The sequence below is a fragment of the Mchenga conophoros genome, unplaced genomic scaffold, assembly GCF_057382185.1.
Source record: "Mchenga conophoros isolate Kocher_MC1m ecotype Shallow Benthic unplaced genomic scaffold, M_conophoros_male_GT1.1 unmapped_scaffold_5, whole genome shotgun sequence".
NCBI lineage: Eukaryota > Metazoa > Chordata > Actinopteri > Cichliformes > Cichlidae > Mchenga > Mchenga conophoros.
The window spans coordinates 187,880-208,033 of NW_028182332.1; the positions used below are offsets into that span (position 1 = coordinate 187,880).

The 20,154-nt window shown below is 47.8% G+C and overlaps 1 protein-coding gene across 1 annotated transcript in view; it reads right to left on the bottom strand.

The window, feature by feature from the left end:
* Positions 1–20,038, bottom strand: part of LOC146546192 (uncharacterized) — a 31,777-nt gene extending 11,739 nt beyond the window's left edge. Inside the window, exons 1-6 of the mRNA XM_085266640.1 lie at positions 19,842–20,038; positions 19,419–19,543; positions 16,640–16,778; positions 1,844–1,965; positions 1,452–1,562; positions 1,276–1,382 (exon numbers count right to left, since the gene is read on the bottom strand). Of these exons, the coding sequence (XP_085122766.1) occupies positions 1,276–1,382; positions 1,452–1,562; positions 1,844–1,965; positions 16,640–16,778; positions 19,419–19,543; positions 19,842–19,938 (701 nt within the window). The 5' untranslated portion in view covers positions 19,939–20,038. The remainder of the gene's footprint in view (positions 1–1,275; positions 1,383–1,451; positions 1,563–1,843; positions 1,966–16,639; positions 16,779–19,418; positions 19,544–19,841) is intronic.
* Between the last annotated feature and the right edge of the window lie 116 nt (positions 20,039–20,154).

A 20,154-nucleotide genomic window follows, 5' to 3' on the forward strand; every position in this document is an offset into this window, starting at 1 on the left:
TAAATAACTGAGTACTGATTGCTCCGATCAGACGTTACTATAGAAACAGATGATACAGATGTATAAAGAATAGAAACAGGATGACAGAGCAATGCAGCAAAAATCACTCAACTGAGAGGTGAAAGAAAAACTCCAGCTAATGCACTGATCCTGTTCATTTCTAATGTGCGGGCTGCAGAGGCTCTTTAACCTCCTGGGACCTGTGTCCACATATGTGGACGTCACATTTTGGGTTATTTAGACCAAAATACTCAATTTTGCTCTACAAGGGCCTGATGTCCACTTACGAGGGCATTATAGTGCGCCTGTTCTATCAACATTTTAAATAAATATCCTCATATGTGGCTCTGATTTTTTTTAAAAACAAAAATAAGGTAAAAACAAATCTGGTCATTCTTTGTTTTTACATTCATCAGGTCCCAATCAGCCCAAATATCAAAGAGAAATTCAAAATGCTGCTGTGGAAGAGCTCAGGAGGTTAAAGTGCATCCATTCAAACACTAAAGGTTACTTTAGGACTTGTAGTGTTTCACCTGATCACAATTACATTCATTGCTCTGAGTCAATCAGTATGCTTGGTGACAAACAGCCTGCAAGCACACCTGATGTTTGTTGTAACTTGTGCAATTCACTGTATTACTTTTGTAATACAGTGAATTGCAGTGACAGGTTTGTGCTGCTGTAACTGTAAGAGCTGGGCTGTGGTGTAAAGCTCCTTCATGACACTGAACACTGAGTTGAACAAACCTCTTTAACTAAATTATGGCACTTCTTCGTACAACGTGAAGCCAGGAATGTCTTAAACCTGCATTCTTTCTAATGGCCAGCAGGGGGAGACGACTGGCTGCAGAGACGCTGTGAGAAAAGGATCACTACTTTCATGTTTGAACACAAAATGCTGATCATTCGTTTCATTACAGGAGCAAACCAGTGGGACGAGTCTGAAATAGTCCATATGGAGGCTGTCCAGCCTGCGCCTTCACGTGAACAGTCACAGTAGGAGATATATGCCAGCGCTGTCCTGCTGTGCACATACGTCACAGGACTAAACCCTTATTTTAGGGCAAAGTCAGCACATTTTTTGCTGGATTCGACCGATGATTCTGTGCATACAGCTTTCTGTGCCTTCAGAGACGCCTGCCCTGATTCAACGAGTTCAGTCAGACCTGAGTGCATGTCAGCATGTCCTCTCAACCAAAACCCAGATCAAACTTTCACACAGACAACCAAACACAACAAAACTGCCCTGCAGGGCTTATATCTGTGTAACCTTACCTGACCTGTTGCTCGGGCTCCATGAAGTACTCAAAGACGTTATTCATGACAACAACATCTGCGTTTTGCAGCAGAACATCCTGCGTGCAGACGTCAGCCTGGAGGACCTGTAGAGAGAAGAAACCATCTGTGGCTGAGCGTCTTCTAGGCGACCATCACAACCCGAACACACAAACCTGAACTCTGTCAGTCAGCTTGTATTTGTGCAGCATGGAGTCCTGCAGCCTGACGAAACCCTCGCTGATCTCCAGGCCGAGCAGCCGGGACGCTGAGCTGTACACGTACCCCTGAATACACACACACACACAGGTGAAAAAGAAAGACTTCCAAGCAACAACATTTGTTAAATTAAACTGAATGATTTACTTTTTTAAAAGTTTGTCACAAAAGTGCATTCAGACCAAACGCCTGAGCGTCTGCTCGTGTTCCTGGAAAATCCTCCTGCAAGTCTGTACAGCTCCACTTATTAGGAAGAAGGACAGTCGTTCTAATGTCCTCTACAGTGACAAAAACACGACAGCAAGTGTGTGTGTGTGTGTGTGTGTGTGTGTGTGTGTTGACCTCTGACCCCATACAGCACGGCCCCCAGTCTGGATCCTACATCCACCAATGTCCGGCCACTCAGATCTGGAAGAACGTGCTGGAACAGGAACCGAAGCTCGGTCACGGAGAACGAGTGAGAGATGAAGTCTGCCAAAGGAGACGATGACAGCAAACGGTTTCATTCAGCTGCCTGCACCATCACCTCGTGCATCCACTGACGTGCTGACAGTGGAGCAGCTTACTGGCTTAAGCCCGGGTCATCTTTGCAGAAGCCCAGGGTCTTTTGGAGTGTCATTTGTTTCATAGTTAGATGCCTGACTGACAACTGTATAAAACAAAAACTACACACAATATTTGAAGCACATAGCGCGCAGTCGTAAATTCCCCCTAATTTTGGTACGATCCGAGCTCAGGCACTCGGCGACTGAGCGCAGCATGTGAGCGAGGGGGGAGGAGCTGCTGCCTGCGAGTTTGCTGTAGGAGAAGCGCAGCCAGGCAGACAGAGGAGAGCTTAAGTTTGAGCAGGTACCAAAGCAAATCATTCGTACTGTACAAATAATGTAAATATGGCGGTGAATCACGAAAGATTGATGTCAAACTGATCTCTTGACCCATTATTACGTTACTTGCTCTTGGAGTGAATCAACAAATGATGAAATGAGAGTCTCAGCTCACATGTGTGTTTATTTCATATTTTCAGTTGTTTCCCTCCACGGCTAAACAAACTCTCTAAACCGGTTTCAGTTGTGTACTGATGAACACAACAATGCTATAAAGCTGTCCAGAGATAGGGCAACCTTCTCTAATCCCTCTCCGAACCGGCACAGGACAACTCAACCCTCCCACCTTCACAACACAGCAAGCATCGCTATACAACAGCTTCACCCAAGTCAGAAACCCCCGCCCAACACCAAAGGTCTTCAAGGTGGAAAAAAGAAAATCATGGTCCACACGGTCGAAAGCCTTCTCCTGATCAAGAGAAACGATGCCGACTTTAGCATTGTACACTTTACAAATATCAAACACATCTCTCATCAAAAACAAGTTATCAATCACAGACTGATCCGGAATACAGTAAGATTGATCCACACCAATCAGCAGGTCAATGACCATTTTCAGTCTGTTCGATAAAACCTTGGAGAGAATCTTGTAGTCTGCACATAAAAGGGCCACTGGTCTCCAGTTTTTAAGAAGGGTTAAATCTCCCTTCTTTGGTATGAGAGAGATAACTGCACGCCTGCAGGAAGCTGGAAGTATCCCTCCTACAAAACACTCCTTAAACACGTCCAGCAGGTCCCAACCCAGAAGACTCCAGAAGTGCTTAAAAATATCTGATGGTAAACCATCTATTCCTGGAGCTTTGCCTGAAGCCTTCTGAGACACCGCCGCAGACAGCTCATCCAAGGTCATATCCCTGTTCAAAACATCCCGATCCCCTGGGCTCAGCTGAGGAAGCCCCTGCAGAAGGTCCGAAGCAGAGTCCACATCACAGCCATCCGCACTAAACAAGTCCGTGTAAAAGGCCACTGCATGCCGTCTCATCTCAGCCGGATCCGTGGTCACTCTTCCATCCGAAAGCTGAAGACACACCATCTGCTTCCTGTGAACCACAGACTTCCCCAAATTAAAGAAAAACATGGTTGGAGCGTCCATGTCCTGGAGCCTGGTGAAACGTGCTCGAACCAAAGCTCCTTTAGCCCTCATGTAAAAAATGGTTAAGCTCTTGCCTTTTAGAATGAAGACAGGCATTATCCTGCTGACCTAACTGTGAACCAGAGACAGTCTCCACACGTGTTATCTCCTTTTCAAGGTCCTGCACAGTTCTCATGATATTGGCCGTCAAAAGAAAACTATATTGCTGACAGAACACACGAATTTGGGCCTTTCCTACACAGAATATCCGATCATGTAATAATTTTATATTAAACCACCAAAAAGATTTGGATTTGCTGGTGGGAGATAGAAACAGCTCCAGTAAAACCAAGTGATGATCAGTAAAAACAACAGGAAAACACTGACAGTTAATAATTCGAGCAGTAAATGAAACAGACACATTAAACCTGTCTACTCTCGCTGCACTAACCCTGCCATCAGTCACTTTCACCCAGGTATACTGCCTGGATGAGGGATGCTTCACCCGCCACGCATCAACCAAGTTAATTGTCCGTAGGACATCTGTTAAAGCAGAAGATGACTGAAGATGCGGCTCCGCCCCAGTCCTATCCAAAGTAAAGTCAAGACAACAGTTCCAGTCCCCACCCAACACAACACAGTCCCCTTGAGCAGCACCACTTAATTTTTCTTCCAATGTTTTAAACAAAATCCCACGCTCCGCCCCTGAGGTTGGTGCATAGACATTAACAAAAGTAAAAATAAAACCTCCAATGTCAGCCGTCACCAAAAGGACTCTGCCCGCCACCATCTCTATGCTGAAAATAACATTCGCATTTAGAGAAGGAGAAAACAAAATAGCAACTCCTGCGCTAAAACTTGTCCCATGGCTAAGAAACTTCCGCCCTCCCCACCACAGATCCCAGTCTATCTCATTCAAACTGTCAGTATGTGTTTCTTGGAGAAAGACTATATCTAATCTCTTCTGTTTGATCACCTCAGCTAATAAGGCTCTTTTATTGGCATCCCTGCACCCATTCACATTCAAGGAGGCCACCCTCAATCCCGGCACATAAGAGGAAGCCATCAAGAAAGCAAACAGAAAAACCCAGCAGAGATGAAATGATCATAACGTTTCAGCGTAAAAAACTCCAGTGTCTCTACCGATTCAGACGCTTCAACTGTTCCCTCAGACCAGTAACATGTTTCTCCAGATGATAACGCTCTTTACCATCCAGTAAGTCCAATCCTCGCCTGGCCCAGCCTCCGTGTCTTCAGCCTCGCCTGGCCCAGCCTCCGCCTGTGCTTCGCCTGGTCCAGCTTCAGCCTGTGCTTCGCCTGGTCCGGATCGCCATCGCCTGAGTCGCCGCTGTTGCCGTCCGCACGGTCGGCCCTCGGAACTGCTCCGTCGTCTCCCTCGTCGCCGCCGCTGCCTTCCGCGCGGCCGGCCTCCGGATCACCGTCGCCTGAGTGGCCGCCGTTGCCTTCCGCACGGCCGGCCTCCCGAACTGTGTCCACGTCGCCGCTGTTGCCATCCGCACGGTCGGCCCCCTGAACTCTTCTGTTTTGGACTCTGTTTTTTCCTGTGTTCTGGTGTGCTTCGTTTCTTTTGGTTTTGGATTCGTTTTTTGTTTTTGTTTTTTGGCCTTCTGGTGAAATCTAGGCGATCGTGGCTCAAGAGTTGGGAGTTCGCCTTGTAATCGGAAGGTTGCCGGTTCGAGCCCCGGCTCGGACAGTCTCGGTCGTTGTGTCCTTGGGCAAGACACTTCACCCGTTTCCTACTGGTGGTGGTCAGAGGGCCCGGTGGCGCCAGTGTTCGGCAGCCTCGCCTCTGTCAGTGCGCCCCAGGGTGGCTGTGGCTACAATGTAGCTGCCATCACCAATGTGTGCGTGAATGGGTGGATGACTGGTTGTGTAAAGCGCTTTGGGGTCCTTAGGGACTAGAAAAGCGCTATATAAATACAGACCATTTACCTACAACCTTCTGAAGAGTCATAGCTGACGAAACGAATTTCTCAACATCAGGGAAATATTCCCTAACATTCACCTTCCTACCAAAGGTGTCGTCCAGAAAAGCAACGATTACCTCCAAAGAATACAAATCTGCATTTTGAGAGACACTGTCTGCCACAGAAACATTATCAGAGTCAGAATCACACTCCATGTCATTCATGTCGTAACCATAACCACCAGCAGGCGTCCTGCGCTGCTGCTCCTCCACCTCTCCGTCCCCCGAGGCAACAACACACTCTACACCCAACTCAGAGCTCCCCCATTTCATCCCCAGTCTGCGCCGTACTGACCGCAGGTCCAGCCTCCACCCTCTCTGTCGGCTTGGTTGTAGTCATGCAATCACTCACCTCACTCCACACCAATGCCGTAGCGTCCGCGGGAGAAACGCCGACCTCACCTCACACCGAGGGCGCAGCGTCCTCTTTAGATAGGGCAGTTTCACCACGCGCCGGAGGCACAGCCTCAGCCAGGGCAACGACTGCTTCGCCCCGCACTATAGACACAGCCTCAGCCAGGGCAACGGCGGCCTCGCCCCGCACCATAGACACAGCCTCAGCCAGAGCAACGGCGGCCTCGCCCCGCACCATAGACACAGCCTCAGCCAGGGCAACGACTGCTTCGCCCCGCACCATAGACACAGCCTCAGCCAGGGCAACGGCGGCCTCGCCCCGCACCATAGACACTGCCTCAGCCAGGGCAACGGCGGCCTCGCCCCGCACCATAGACACTGCCTCAGCCAGGGCAACGGCGGCCTCGCCCCGCACCATAGACACTGCCTCAGCCAGGGCAACGGCGGCCTCGCCCCGCACCATAGACACTGCCTCAGCCAGGGCAACGGCGGCCTCGCCCCGCACCATAGACACTGCCTCAGCCAGGGCAACGCCGGCCTCGCCCCTCACCATAGACACTGCCTCAGCCAGGGCAACGCCGGCCTCGCCCCGCACCATAGACACAGCCTCAGCCAGGGCAACGTCTGCTTCGCCCCGCACCATAGACACAGCCTCAGCCAGGGCAACGGCGGCCTCGCCCCGCACCATAGACACAGCCTCAGCCAGGGCAACGGCGGCCTCGCCCCGCACCATAGACACAGCCTCAGCCAGGGCAACGCCGGCCTCGCCCCGCACCATAGACACAGCCTCAGCCAGGGCAACGTCTGCTTCGCCCCGCACCATAGACACTGCCTCAGCCAGGGCAACGCCGGCCTCGCCCCGCACCATAGACACAGCCTCAGCCAGGGCAACGGCGGCCTCGCCCCGCACCATAGACACAGCCTCAGCCAGGGCAACGGCGGCCTCGCCCCGCACCATAGACACTGCCTCAGCCAGGGCAACGGCGGCCTCGCCCCGCACCATAGACACAGCCTCAGCCAGGGCAACGGCGGCCTCGCCCCGCACCATAGACACAGCCTCAGCCAGGGCAACGACTGTTTCGCCCCGCACCATAGACACAGCCTCAGCCAGGGCAACGACTGCTTCGCCCCGCACCATAGACACAGCCTCAGCCAGGGCAACGACAGCCTCGCCTCGCACCGGAGGGGCAGCCACGTTTAGCGCCTGCTGCCCGCTAACCCCCTCCCCACTATCATCCACAGCAGGTCCCGCTGCAAGCTGTCTGTGAGGACACATTATTTTCTTATGACCCACATCTCCACACTCAAAACATTTCATGTTCCCAGAACTAGCATACACCGTGTAGAGCCCTTCTTCACGGGGTGGCTGTAGCTCAGGTGGCAGAGCGGATCAGCCACTAACCAGAAGGTCGGTAGTTTGATCCCAGGCTGCTCCAGTCTGCATGCCAAATATCCTTGGGCAAGATACTAACCCACGTTGCTCTCCGATGCATCCATCGGAGTGTGAATGTTAGATACTTAGCACTTAAGCTTAGAAGTGCTTGTGTGAATGGGTGTGATTGGGAATGAATTAGCTATATAAAGCACTTTGAGTGCTCGGACAGAGTAGAAAAGCTCTATATAAGAACCAGTCCATTTACCATTCATGTTTGACACGGAAGGAGACATCCAGTGTCTGTGTCTAAAAACATGAACACTTGCCTCCGAAGGGACTGAACATGCTTTAATCCGTCCCACTTATAATCTCAGTCTCTAGCCTCTTGAGCTCTCGTTCTAAGTCCTCAAAGCAGTCTTTAACAGTGGCCGTTGCATGTGATGTGTACTGGTGACAAAAAAGCTTAATCTGTGTTTCCCCACCTCCCACCATTGAGCCAAATTGCAAAAGTCCATCTTCCTTAGTTTCCAGTGGCACCAGAAGTCAGAAAAAGCTCGACAGAACTCTTTGTCATGAATCAGCAGCACGTTAAAGCGCCAGTGCGAACCGATGTTAGAATGCATCAATAAGGAAATATCTGCAGTCACTAAGTGATGATCAGAAAAACCAACAGGTGAGATCTCTGCTTTAACCAGTCTATTATTGTCGCGCTGACCTAGTAGGTGTGGCTGTTATTCCTCTTTTCCTCCTCCTGCCCTCTACCTGTTCGGTGCTGCTGCTTACCCATGGCCGCTGATTAGACCTTGGGTGCAATCAACAACTAAGCACGGCCTGGTGTGCGCCGCCCTGCCAGGTGAGCCACATTAGAGCAATCAAGGGTGGGCGTGCCGAGTAAACCTTTAAATGCATGCAGCAGTCATTTGACCCGGGTGCAACATACTGAGAGGACGGCAAACAAAGCACTTTTCCACTGTGAGGAAGACTTTGAACAAGACAGGCTATCGGTAAGCTCTTGAGTTCACATTTTGCTTTTGCAGATGTATCTGGGACTATGGAAGCTCAGTTGTGCAAATGTTTTACGCTTAGGGAAATAGTTGCTGCATTTAAGTTTAATTATATTGACAAAAATGAATGTTTAAGTTTGAATAAATTGTTTGTGCAGTTAGTGTTCCCACATATTTATGTTAATTAATATTAAAAATAGTTACCCCAAATCCTTGGGTGGATCGTAAAACTAGTGAATAAATGTTTGGTTTTGATTTAAAGAAAATAATTCTTTGTAAAGAAAATCCTTAGTTAAAGTCTATTAAAATGTTTGTGAACGCTAAAATGTATACTTTAAAATACAATTGTTTATAAAAAAGTGTTAAATGCAAAGAAGACACATTGTGTATATTTATTTAAGAACCACAGTTAAATTAACACAGTTAACCACATGGTAAATGGCTTTACTGAAGTGTATTTTGTTATTTCATCTGTCTTCTGTGTAATTTATCTGAATGGTTAATGAAATGTTCTTTATTTTTGTGTTGAAAGGTTTTTTACCTGCTGCTACCTACCAGCTATCAAACTAGTTGGTCTAAATAAAGTTGAGTGAAATTCAAAGTCTGGTCTTTTTCAAGTGTGGACACCTCACAGTCAGAGGAACACTTGACAGTAAAAAACCGGCCTGGCCAGTAGAGAAACCGGCCTTGACCAGTGAAGACTCCACAAAAGCTCACCACAAAGACGGAGAAGACTCCACCTGGGGGCCTGGAGGAAATCGCACGCCGTTTGCCAGTCCAATCAACAACCGAGAAAACAGCATGGCTGAGTCCAAGTCACTCGAAGAGCTGAAAATGGAGCGAACCACTGCAAAGAGACTGTTTTCCAGACTCACCAACCATATAATAAGGACCCACATGGATATGTCTGTAGAGGAGCTGCAGGATTCCTTCAAGAGACTCACAGCAGAGGGCTCCAAAGTGATTGACGCGAACGAGGAGCTTGAAGCCGCCTACATCACGCAGTGTGAAGCAGAGGGCACACCGGAGCTGATGGGCCAACAGAGAGCAGACGTCGAAAAAACGGAGAAAGAATGTGAGCAGAAGTTGAAGGAGGTGAAGCACCTGATCAGAGAGACACTGTGGACATCATATGGTGAAAAAGAACTGACCCTTGCTCTGAAATCAGCAGAAATGGCGTGTGAGAACGTCACATCCACTCAGCCTGATACACCGCTGGAGGCATATGATTTTATGCTCCACCATCTAGAAGAACTGGTGAAGAAAGCTAAGCAGGCACACCAGACATGGAACCGCTGGGCGCCACCTGCTGAGAGGCGAGATTGTGATCGTCGACTGATGGAGCTCGAAACCTGCCTTCCAAAGCTGGTGTCAGGGAAGGCCGCCGTTATCAAAGCAGAGAGAATTAAAAGAAATGCCGACCAAGCATTTGTCACAGTCCGCAACGCAGCCTCGGTCGCAGCCATAAAATTGAAAGCCACAGCTTTACCAAAGTTCACCGGCAGCCAGCGTGAGTTCTACAGATGGCGGAAGGAATGGGAGGCTCTGCAAAAGCAAGGTGAACCAACCGGGTCCGTGGAAGTAAAGAAATTCCAACTTCTTGATAGCCTCGATGATAAAGTGGCCAAAGATCTGCGCCTGTCCACATACACCTCAGCCGATGAGATCTTCAGAGTCCTCGAGAACCGCTATGGAAATCAAGCCACCATCGCCATTGAAATCATTGAGGAGCTTCAAGCTATCCCTCCTGTCCGTAGCAACCAGCCTAGAAGAATTATAGAGCTTATCCACGCAGTTGAAAAGGCCCTCTATGATTTGAGTGAGCTGGATGAAGCAAATGCCATAAAGAACCTCTTAGTAATAAAGTCTATTGAAAGCAAGCTGCCTGAGTCCCTAAAGAAAGACTGGCTTACCCACGCTGCTGATCCAAAGAATGCTGTGACTCATCAGAACCGGTTTGACAAGCTGCTCGCATACCTCCAATCTCAAGAGTCCATCTACGAGCAGTTAGACCAGCTGAGAGACATCGACCCTGCCAAGGAGAGAATAAAGTTCCCAGTGAAGTACGCCCGTACCAAGTCAGTTAAATCTAGTACTGATCCAGCAGGCTGCATCATCTGTGGGGACCCAAAGCACAAGAGAAAGCTCTACATCTGCAGGCGGTTCAGAACCAATGCAAAGTTACAGGAGAAAGAGGATGCAGTGCAGCAACTTGGAGCCTGCAAGAGATGCCTCGAGATCCACGATGAACCCTGCAGAAAGACTACTTACCTGTGTGGAAAACCAGAGTGCAAAGACCAGCATCATTACCTTCTTTGTCCCTTGCCACGACCCTTATCACAAAGGCCCAAGTCTGGTCCGGCGAGAGCTGAGGGGAGGAGGTATACAGAGGTTCAAGAAGAGTTCATCTCTAAACTATCGCCAGAGCTAGCGCAGGAGTGTCGGAGAGCTTTCTGCAACGTCTCATCACGAGCCTTCAACTCCATGGCAGCAGAGAGAGGTCTACTGGAGGAGACTGGTCTAAAAGAGTACCCTGTGATCCTGATGCTCCTTGACGTCATCGCCAATGATGGGCAGAGAATTGGGACACTAATTGATCTAGCATCTGACACAAACTACATAACCCATAAAGCCGCAAGTAAGCTCAACCTTCGCAGTGAAGACGTCATGCTTGTCATCCAGGGTATCGGAGGTATGAAGGTGTCTGTGGCAACCAAGCGCTACCTTCTCAAGATCCGTGTCAACACCTCAAAAGGAACTTTAAAGCCTCACCAGTTAGTCTGCTATGGTCTTGACAAGATTGCTGAAGTGGAAAGACATGTTCCACCTCAGAAGCTACAAAAGATCTTCCCTGACATCCCTCTCCAAGACCTCATCAGACCCAGAGAGATCCAGCTTCTAATCAGCCATAAAGAAGGCCAGCTGGTGCCCCAAAAGATCCGTTCCATCGGTGACCTGGTTCTCTGGGACGGTCCACTTGGCAAGACAATTGGGGGCGCACATCCAGACCTCTTTGAGGAAGTCACTTTGATGGCCCACACCTCCAAAACTCACTTCGCAAGATCAATGAGAGCTGCTGCATTCAAGTACCAAGAGTTCACTAAAGACCTAGCTTCCTGTCAGCACCCTGATCACCCTGAGACTCTATCCACCACAGCTACCAGCAGCAGAGACTTTCTGAAGTGGTGGAGGTGGGAAAGCATCGGAGCCGCTTGCCAGCCGAGATGTGGAGGGTGTCGTTGTGGGAGCTGCCAGCCAGGGGGTAAAGAAATGACGCTTGCAGAAGAGAGGGAGATGGCGATCATGAGGAATGGCCTGACTTACTCAACTGGAGATGCCCACAACAGTGAACCGCATTGGCATGCTAAATACCCATGGGTAGAAGATCCAGCAACCTTGCCAAATAACAGGAAAGCAGTAGAAGCAACATTCATCAGAACCGAGATGAAGCTATCTAAAGAACCTGAATGGAAGAAGGCCTATGCTGCACAAGTTCATGAGATGGTAAACCGCAGAGCTGCAGTGAAGCTGTCCAAAGAAGTCCTGCAGAGTTGGACTGGGCCAGTATGGTATATAAGCCACCTCATCGCGCCAAATCCACACTCTGTCTCTACCCCAGTGAGGTTGGTGTGGAACAGCAGCCAGAAGTACAGAGGCCTCAGCCTGAATGACATCCTCATCAAAGGTCCTGATGTCCTGAACCCGATAAGAGCTGTCCTGCTGAGGTTCCGAGCTGGTGTCTACACCGCCCTTGGTGACATCCGCAAGATGTACAACTCCGTCTGGCTGGAAGATCGAGAAGTCCACTTGCACAGATTCTTGTGGCGTGACACAGAAGATGCAGACATAGAAGACTATGCCATAACAAGAGTCAACATTGGAGACAAACCTGCTGGTTGCATAGCCCAAGTCGCCATGAGAGAAACTGCAAACCTACCTTCATTCAGTCACTTCACAGAGGAGAAACGTGTGCTGGAAGAAGATGCTTATGTCGATGACATCCTGACATCACACAATGACCTCGACCATTTGAGACGCCTAACAGCCAACATCGAGCACATCCTGAGAGCTGGAGGATTCTACATGAAGCCTTGGGTCTACTCCAGTCAAAGTGGGAGGGAGGAGTCAAAGACAGAGTTGCCTCGATCAGAGCCAAAGACTATGATCCTGCCAAACCAGCTGACGGAAGATGACAACAAAGCCCTTGGCCTTGGCTACACCATCAATGATGACAAGCTTCATGTCATGGTCGCAGTGAACTTCTCAAAGAAAAGGAGGAAAATGCGCCTTGGTCAAGACCTGCTCAGAGAAGAAGTCAGAGAGCAAACACCTGATCCACTCACCAGGCGAGAACTGCTAAGCCAAGTCTCCGGCCTATACGACCCACTCGGTCTAGTGACTCCCGTCAAACAAAAGGGTGCCATCCTGGTAAGGAGAGCTTTCCAAGAAGCAAAAGTAAAGCACTGCCTCGAAGACACATGGGACGCAGCCTTGTCTGAAGGTCTCCGAGAAGACGCTATAAAGCTTCTGGAAGAGTATGCTGACCTGAAGAAACTGCATTTCACTAGAGCCCTGACTCCACCAGATCCTTGTGCAGAGCCCAGTGCCATCACGTTCTCTGATGCATATGCACATGCATATGGTGCAGTGATGTACCTTCGCTGGAGCTGCAGCCATAGTGTCATTGTGAGACTAGTAGAGTCCAAAGCCAAACTGACGCCTCTCAATCACAAAGGCGATCCTGTTAAAGCAGAGATGTGTGGCGCAGTCTTTGCTGCCCGTCTGAAGACCTACTTCCAGAGACACTGCAGAATCCAGGTCAAAAAATGGTACCACCTCGTTGACAGCCAGACCGTCTTGGGTGCAATCCAGCGTGAGAGCTACGGTTTCCAGACCTTCTTCGCAAACCGCGTTGGTGAAATCCAGAGTAGCACTGATGCCCAGGATTGGTGGTGGATTCCTGGGTCAGCAAACATTGCAGACATCCTCACCAGAGGGGCCAGTCCGAATGCCCTAACCGAGGACTCCGAGTGGCAGTCGGGTCCAAAGTTTCTCCAACTTCCTGAAGATGAGTGGCTGAAGAAATCCGCCGGAGAAGTCGCTGCCCAAGCTCGAGAAACGGTCACAAAGCTACAGAAAAAGACTTTTGTTGCGGTCCTTACCAGAATGCACATCAAGGCGGCTCAGGACTCAGTACACGTAGAGTCGAGAAGACCACGAGGAGTAGCAACCCAACAGCTAATCGACGAAAGGCGATTCAGCAACCTGAGAAGGCTGATTGGGACCGTGGCGTGGGTCTGGAGGGTTGCCAAAAAGTTCATGAGATCAAAGACCAGAGACCAAGAAAAGTGGGAGGTGCTGTTGGAGACATAGTTTGGCTCTGCGACCAAAATGCCCTTAGAGGGCAGTTCAGACTCGCAAAAGTCATTAGCGTGAATCCTGATTCCAAAGGGATCGTTCGAGATGTGCATGTGAGGGTCTCTCCAAGTTCCAGCATTGCGATCAAGAGTCCAAGATCTGCTACCACAAGTCCTGAGCTGGGCACCATTTTACATCGGGACATCCGGCGTCTTGTGGTCCTTTTACCGGTGGAAGATCAAGTAAGGGACCAGCCCACCTGAGTGCGATCTTTCCAGACAGTGCTGAGCAAAGATCGAGTGGGAGGTGTCGCGCTGACCTAGTAGGTGTGGCTGTTATTCCTCTTTTCCTCCTCCTGCCCTCTACCTGTTCGGTGCTGCTGCTTACCCATGGCCGCTGATTAGACCTTGGGTGCAATCAACAACTAAGCACGGCCTGGTGTGCGCCGCCCTGCCAGGTGAGCCACATTAGAGCAATCAAGGGTGGGCGTGCCGAGTAAACCTTTAAATGCATGCAGCAGTCATTTGACCCGGGTGCAACATACTGAGAGGACGGCAAACAAAGCACTTTTCCACTGTGAGGAAGACTTTGAACAAGACAGGCTATCGGTAAGCTCTTGAGTTCACATTTTGCTTTTGCAGATGTATCTGGGACTATGGAAGCTCAGTTGTGCAAATGTTTTACGCTTAGGGAAATAGTTGCTGCATTTAAGTTTAATTATATTGACAAAAATGAATGTTTAAGTTTGAATAAATTGTTTGTGCAGTTAGTGTTCCCACATATTTATGTTAATTAATATTAAAAATAGTTACCCCAAATCCTTGGGTGGATCGTAAAACTAGTGAATAAATGTTTGGTTTTGATTTAAAGAAAATAATTCTTTGTAAAGAAAATCCTTAGTTAAAGTCTATTAAAATGTTTGTGAACGCTAAAATGTATACTTTAAAATACAATTGTTTATAAAAAAGTGTTAAATGCAAAGAAGACACATTGTGTATATTTATTTAAGAACCACAGTTAAATTAACACAGTTAACCACATGGTAAATGGCTTTACTGAAGTGTATTTTGTTATTTCATCTGTCTTCTGTGTAATTTATCTGAATGGTTAATGAAATGTTCTTTATTTTTGTGTTGAAAGGTTTTTTACCTGCTGCTACCTACCAGCTATCAAACTAGTTGGTCTAAATAAAGTTGAGTGAAATTCAAAGTCTGGTCTTTTTCAAGTGTGGACACCTCACAGTCAGAGGAACACTTGACAATTATCATACATCTGGTTGACATATAATCTATCAAGCCCAGCTGCCTTCACATTGCTCTCAGAAACCTTTACATATGTATACTGTCTGGTTTTAGGATGGAGCTTTCTCCACACATCAGTCAAATCATTCTGAAGAACGATTGTAGACAAAAGTGAGCCCGAAGGTGGGTGAGGCTCTCCTGTGTTGCTGTCAACCGAAGGGTGGGTTGTGCAATTCCAGTTTTTGGCCATATCGCCCTGCTCTACTAGATACAATTTGTTACTTTTCATATTCTATATTTATTAAGTTTTGCAGGATTGTTTGCACAACAAGGCTAAATAATTATATAAACGTTTCTCAATCTAAATAGTCTACTATCATCTAGTTCTGATTCTGGTTCTGTCTTGGTTAAACCTCAGTAGTCCTGATTTTGAACTGTTGCAATCCTGTTTTAATTCCGGATCAGTTCTGGGTCTGGTTGAATTGGGGTTTAGTCCCTGTGTCTTGATACAGCCCTGACTAGGGATGGGTATCGTTTAGGTTTTATCTGATACCAGTACCAAACCGGTACTTTTGAAACGGTGCCGGTGCTTAAACGGTGCTTAAATAATGGAGAACACAAACTTTGTCCAAAAACCTCTCATATTCAGCTGTTTTTTTGTAAAAAGATAACAATGTTAGCCTTTTCTGCAGCTATGGGGCATATATGGTATCACTCTTGGCTGGAAGCAGTGCTTAAACAATGGAAAAAACACAAACTTTGTCCAAAAACCTCTCATGTTTAGCTATTTCCGTCTTTTTCTTTGGTCATTTTAGCCATCATGGCACCGGATACCAGTACCCATCCCTAGCCCTGACTTTGTTCTGACTTGCTGCTTAATTAAAAAACTAGTTTAAGGTGTCCTGCATATGTGATATATATTTTTTCCTATATGAAGTCATTCTTTTTTGAACAAAACTCATAACTCAGCCTAATAAATCTTTCAGTCACCCTCCCCCTGCATACTACCCTTTGGGGCTAAGCCCCGGGTGTATAAAATGTCTGGCTCCGCCTCTGGAGTCAACAGTATCCATGACACACAACGTAGCGTTCGATAATGTGTCATTTCAAAAGCGTCAGCTCTAAGAGCCGTGCTTACAGAGCGCTTTGTAGTGAATCAGAAGAGTCGACTCCCACCGAGCGAGAGCCGGCTACATTTCCTTTGGCTGCTCAGCTCTCACACAGGGGCTCAGCTATGCTCCAATCCCTCCATATTGTGGCCAATCACATGCGAGGATATAGGATAATATCATTATGTGAAACACAGAGAGGGGGATGGACACGACAGTCAAGTGGAGCGTGCGTCGGTCCTCTCAGTGGGTGAGACAGTGGACAGCGGTGAGGAGGGCTGTGCGTCGCAGAAACACATAAATATGCCTGACACCCGTAAACAAAGCAGCATCTGGCTGCAGTTTAAAGACTTCTCGGTCTCGATACACTCTGGTCTCGGTCTGGGTTTAGGTGCTCTTGACTACAAGTCTAGTGCGTTCTAACAAACATCGTCTCTACTGCACGAGGCTGTAACATAACCCTGCATCTGCCTGTCAGGGTTAGCAGCTTTCTGCTGCATGTGTTCACACTCTTACACTGAGCACCGCACTGTGTTTGTGAGCTAAAAGACAAACCGTTTGCTTTCTTGTTATTCAAGCCGATCCTGAAGTAAGACTTGACTATGTCAGAGGGAACAGCGACTGTGCCAGTTTGTCTTTAAACAGCTGTCATCTTTTTCCTTAATGTAACACTTCTTCACACACATGCGAGTCTGCCAGCTAGCTACAGCTGCTAAACATGTAGACCTGAACAAAGGTGAGCAGTGGTGATGTGCTCCCACCCAGAGGTGCAGTCCTGTGGGATCCACAGCTGAGGCAGTAGTTGCGGCTCATCAGCCCCCGTTCACACAGGGAGTCCACCTGCTCGTCGTCGTACAGGAAGCCATCCACGTGAACCGTCGGCCGTGACCGCCGCTGCATCTGGAACACGTACCAAAGCTTCCTCGTCATCCTCATCATCACCACACCTCTCTCCATTAACATCATGAAGCTCAGACCTGTCTCCACTAACACTGCCTCGTTCTACCAACACAGTGTCCTCCTTATGTGAGTGTCCGAGTGCCGTTATGATCAGACGTACGCAGCAGGCGCACAAACACGAAATCAAAAACTGAAATATAATGGCTCAATATTTTTAAACTTCAGAAAGGTTTGAAAATGTTTGTAAGCCCCAAAAAATATGCCGTTATTTCTGTGCCACTATTCTGAGCGCACGTAAAAAAGTCTGCAGGTGCAAGTGTTGTATTTTGAAGAGAAATTTAATTTGAGCGAAGAAAAGCTGAATTTGAGTGAACAAACTTCATTCCTGCGTGCAAAAAATGTATTTCAGTGTTTGCTATTATCCACACACACACACACACACACACACACACACACACACACAACAGCAGCCCCTCTCGCTCAGGTTTTGCGCTCGCTCTCAATGTGTTGCTCGCGCTCTCAACATTTCTGCCCGTGCGCGCTCAACTCTTTCTCTACACCATTATATTTGTGCCACAAAACCAGCCAATCACAGACTTGGATGCAAAAAAATATGATTGGCTGTTCTGGTCTCCAATCAGCTTAAAGTGACGAAATGCAATATCCCAGAAACCATTTCGTCCAAAACGAGGCAGTGGTGGAGGAACACAGAGGGGCGGAGTTTGAAATATTACTCTGTCTGAGTCACAAAATCAACTTTAAAGATATTTTCATGCGAGAATGTTTCTGTGTAAACTTCAAACACCTGCTCGATTCATCAGGACATCACATATTTGCATAAGTGCTCTGACGTTTTCGGAGCTGCCTGTTACCCACCAGCTGACCATTGGGCATACCGGACATTTGCTCAGTGGGCTGATGGTGATTTTTCATTTTTATGTTTGTTTGTTTGTTTTTGTAACGGTATAAACAATGAAAGGTGGTGGATTAGCCAATCATGATCAACTCTGGGCTGGACCAATTACAAGACATCCGTATTGAAGGGAAAAGGAACAGTTTGTCCCGGACTTCAGCTACAATGAAAAAGACACAAAGCTGGAGTTATTCTGTCGTTACGCTGCACAGCTGCCTCTTCTTCTCTCATTCTCTCCCCTCCCTCTCCTGTTGCTACTTCAATCATGAAACTGATCAATGATCAGCTGATCGTCTCTCTTGTTTATCTCCCACTTTGTGCCAGAAAGAGGAAACCAGCGGATGTCTCGCTAAACAACAGCAGCATGTTTAAGCTGATCAGCTGTTGTTAGAATGTATTTAATATTAATTTCTAGTATCAGCTGATGTTTGCTGGAGCCACAGCTGTAAAGCTGCTGGTCATGATGTCGGTTTGGAAACATGAAGGTGATACAAATCATACATATATACCAACAACAGTGTGCATCACTGTCACAACAGCGTTTTAGTTCAAAGGCTTTATGGTTTTTCCTGTAACACCTGGTGGTGGTTTTGTCAGTTCAGCCTTTTATATTATGTTTAACCCGAGTGACCCGGTCAGCTGGTGGGTAACAGGCATCTCCGAAAACGTCAGAGCACTTATGCAAATATGTGATGTCCTGATGAATCGAGCAGGTGTTTGAAGTTTACACAGAAACATCCTCACATGAAAATATCTTTAAAGTTTATTTTGTGACTCAGACAGAGTAATATTTCAAACTCCGCCCCTCTGTGTTCCTCCGCCACTGCCTCGTTTGAGTTTTGGACGAAATGGTTTCTGGGATATTGCGTTTCGTCACTTCGAGCTGATTGGAGACCAGAACAGCCAATCAGGTTTTTTTGCATCCAAGTCTGTTGAGAGCGCGAGAAACACATTGCGAGCGATTGAAAATGCAAAAACTGAGCGAGAGGGGCTGCTGGTGTGTGTGTGTGTGTGTGTGTGTGTGTGTGTGGATAATAGCAAACACTGAAATACTTTTTTTGCACGCAGCAATGAGTTTTGTTCACTCAAATTCAGCTTTTCTTTGCTCAAAATAAATTTCTCCTCGAAATACAACACTTGCACCTGCAAACTTTTTTTACGTGCGCTCAGAATAGTGGCACAAAAATAACGGCATAAAAAAACTGTATAAAAATATAATATGACTAAATATCTAATAGTGTTTTTATTTTAAGTCAAATAAATATTGAGGAAAAGCTTGAAGTAAAATGAAAGCTGCATATTAAACACAATGTGGGCGTGGCTCTGTAGTACAGTCATGTAAACATTGATGGAAGTTGTGTCACATTAAAAACACTTATTTGCCTCCAAAACTGAATTTTAAAAGGCCAAACAGAGCTGTGATTATTAGAAACAACAACAATAATAATAATAATAATAATGGAGTGCATTTATATAGCGCTTTACAATGCCACTGTTCATTCACTCTCACACACTGGTGGAGGCAGCTACAGGTGTAGCCACAGTCTGTCCCAGGGCAGCTGTGGCTACACCTGTAGCTGCCTCCAATCACTGTAAAGTAAATAAAGTAGTAACACCACTTTAATTATTAACTTATGAAGGTCATAATGAGCTTCTGATCACAAAGTGATGCAGGCGCACTGATCAGCAGTGTGCTCTGTAGTACCTGCTCAGTTCAGACACAGTACCTTACTGTAGGCAGCGGTCTCACAGGGCAGCATAGCATCGGGGGCCACATTTGCCCGCAGGTCCTCTGCAATACTCTGCAGCAGCACCCGCCCGTTATCTCCCAGCAGCTCGTCCTCCAGCTCATCTGCAAGAAGACACACACACACACACACACACACACACACACACACACACACACACACACTCCTGAGTAAAGGGGAAATGACGGCTCGGCGGTGACAGCATGCTGTCAGTCTGTGGGCTGCTCTGTCAGCATCAACGGAAGATGTAACAAACTCGTAAAACCCCGAAGCGTCCCACTCTGTATTACTCCTGAAGTGTGCGTGACCGTGGAAACAGCGCGACATGGTGACGACACAGTGAGGAGTCCCCCGCTGAAGCCGTGACCCACGAAGCCCACGCCACACGTGCAGCGTGTTTACCTGAGTTCTTCATCCAGCCCAGCAGCTGCGTGAGTTCAGCCGGCCTCAGCCTGCTCAGCAGCCGCTTCAGCTCTGATTTCGCTTCAGCCACGTTCATGTTCACGCTGGAAAACACGCAGGAAGCTGTCACAGGCGCTGCACGCCTCCGAGAAACGCCAAGCTTCTTCTTCTCTGGGTTTAATGGCGGTCTGCACGCGTTCACGCTGCACTACCGCCGCCTATCACGCTATGCAGTCATTGTCTGAAAGGCGTAAAACTGGCTTAAATAAAACTTAAATAAAGCCGTAAAACCCGTCAGTGCGTATGAACGAGC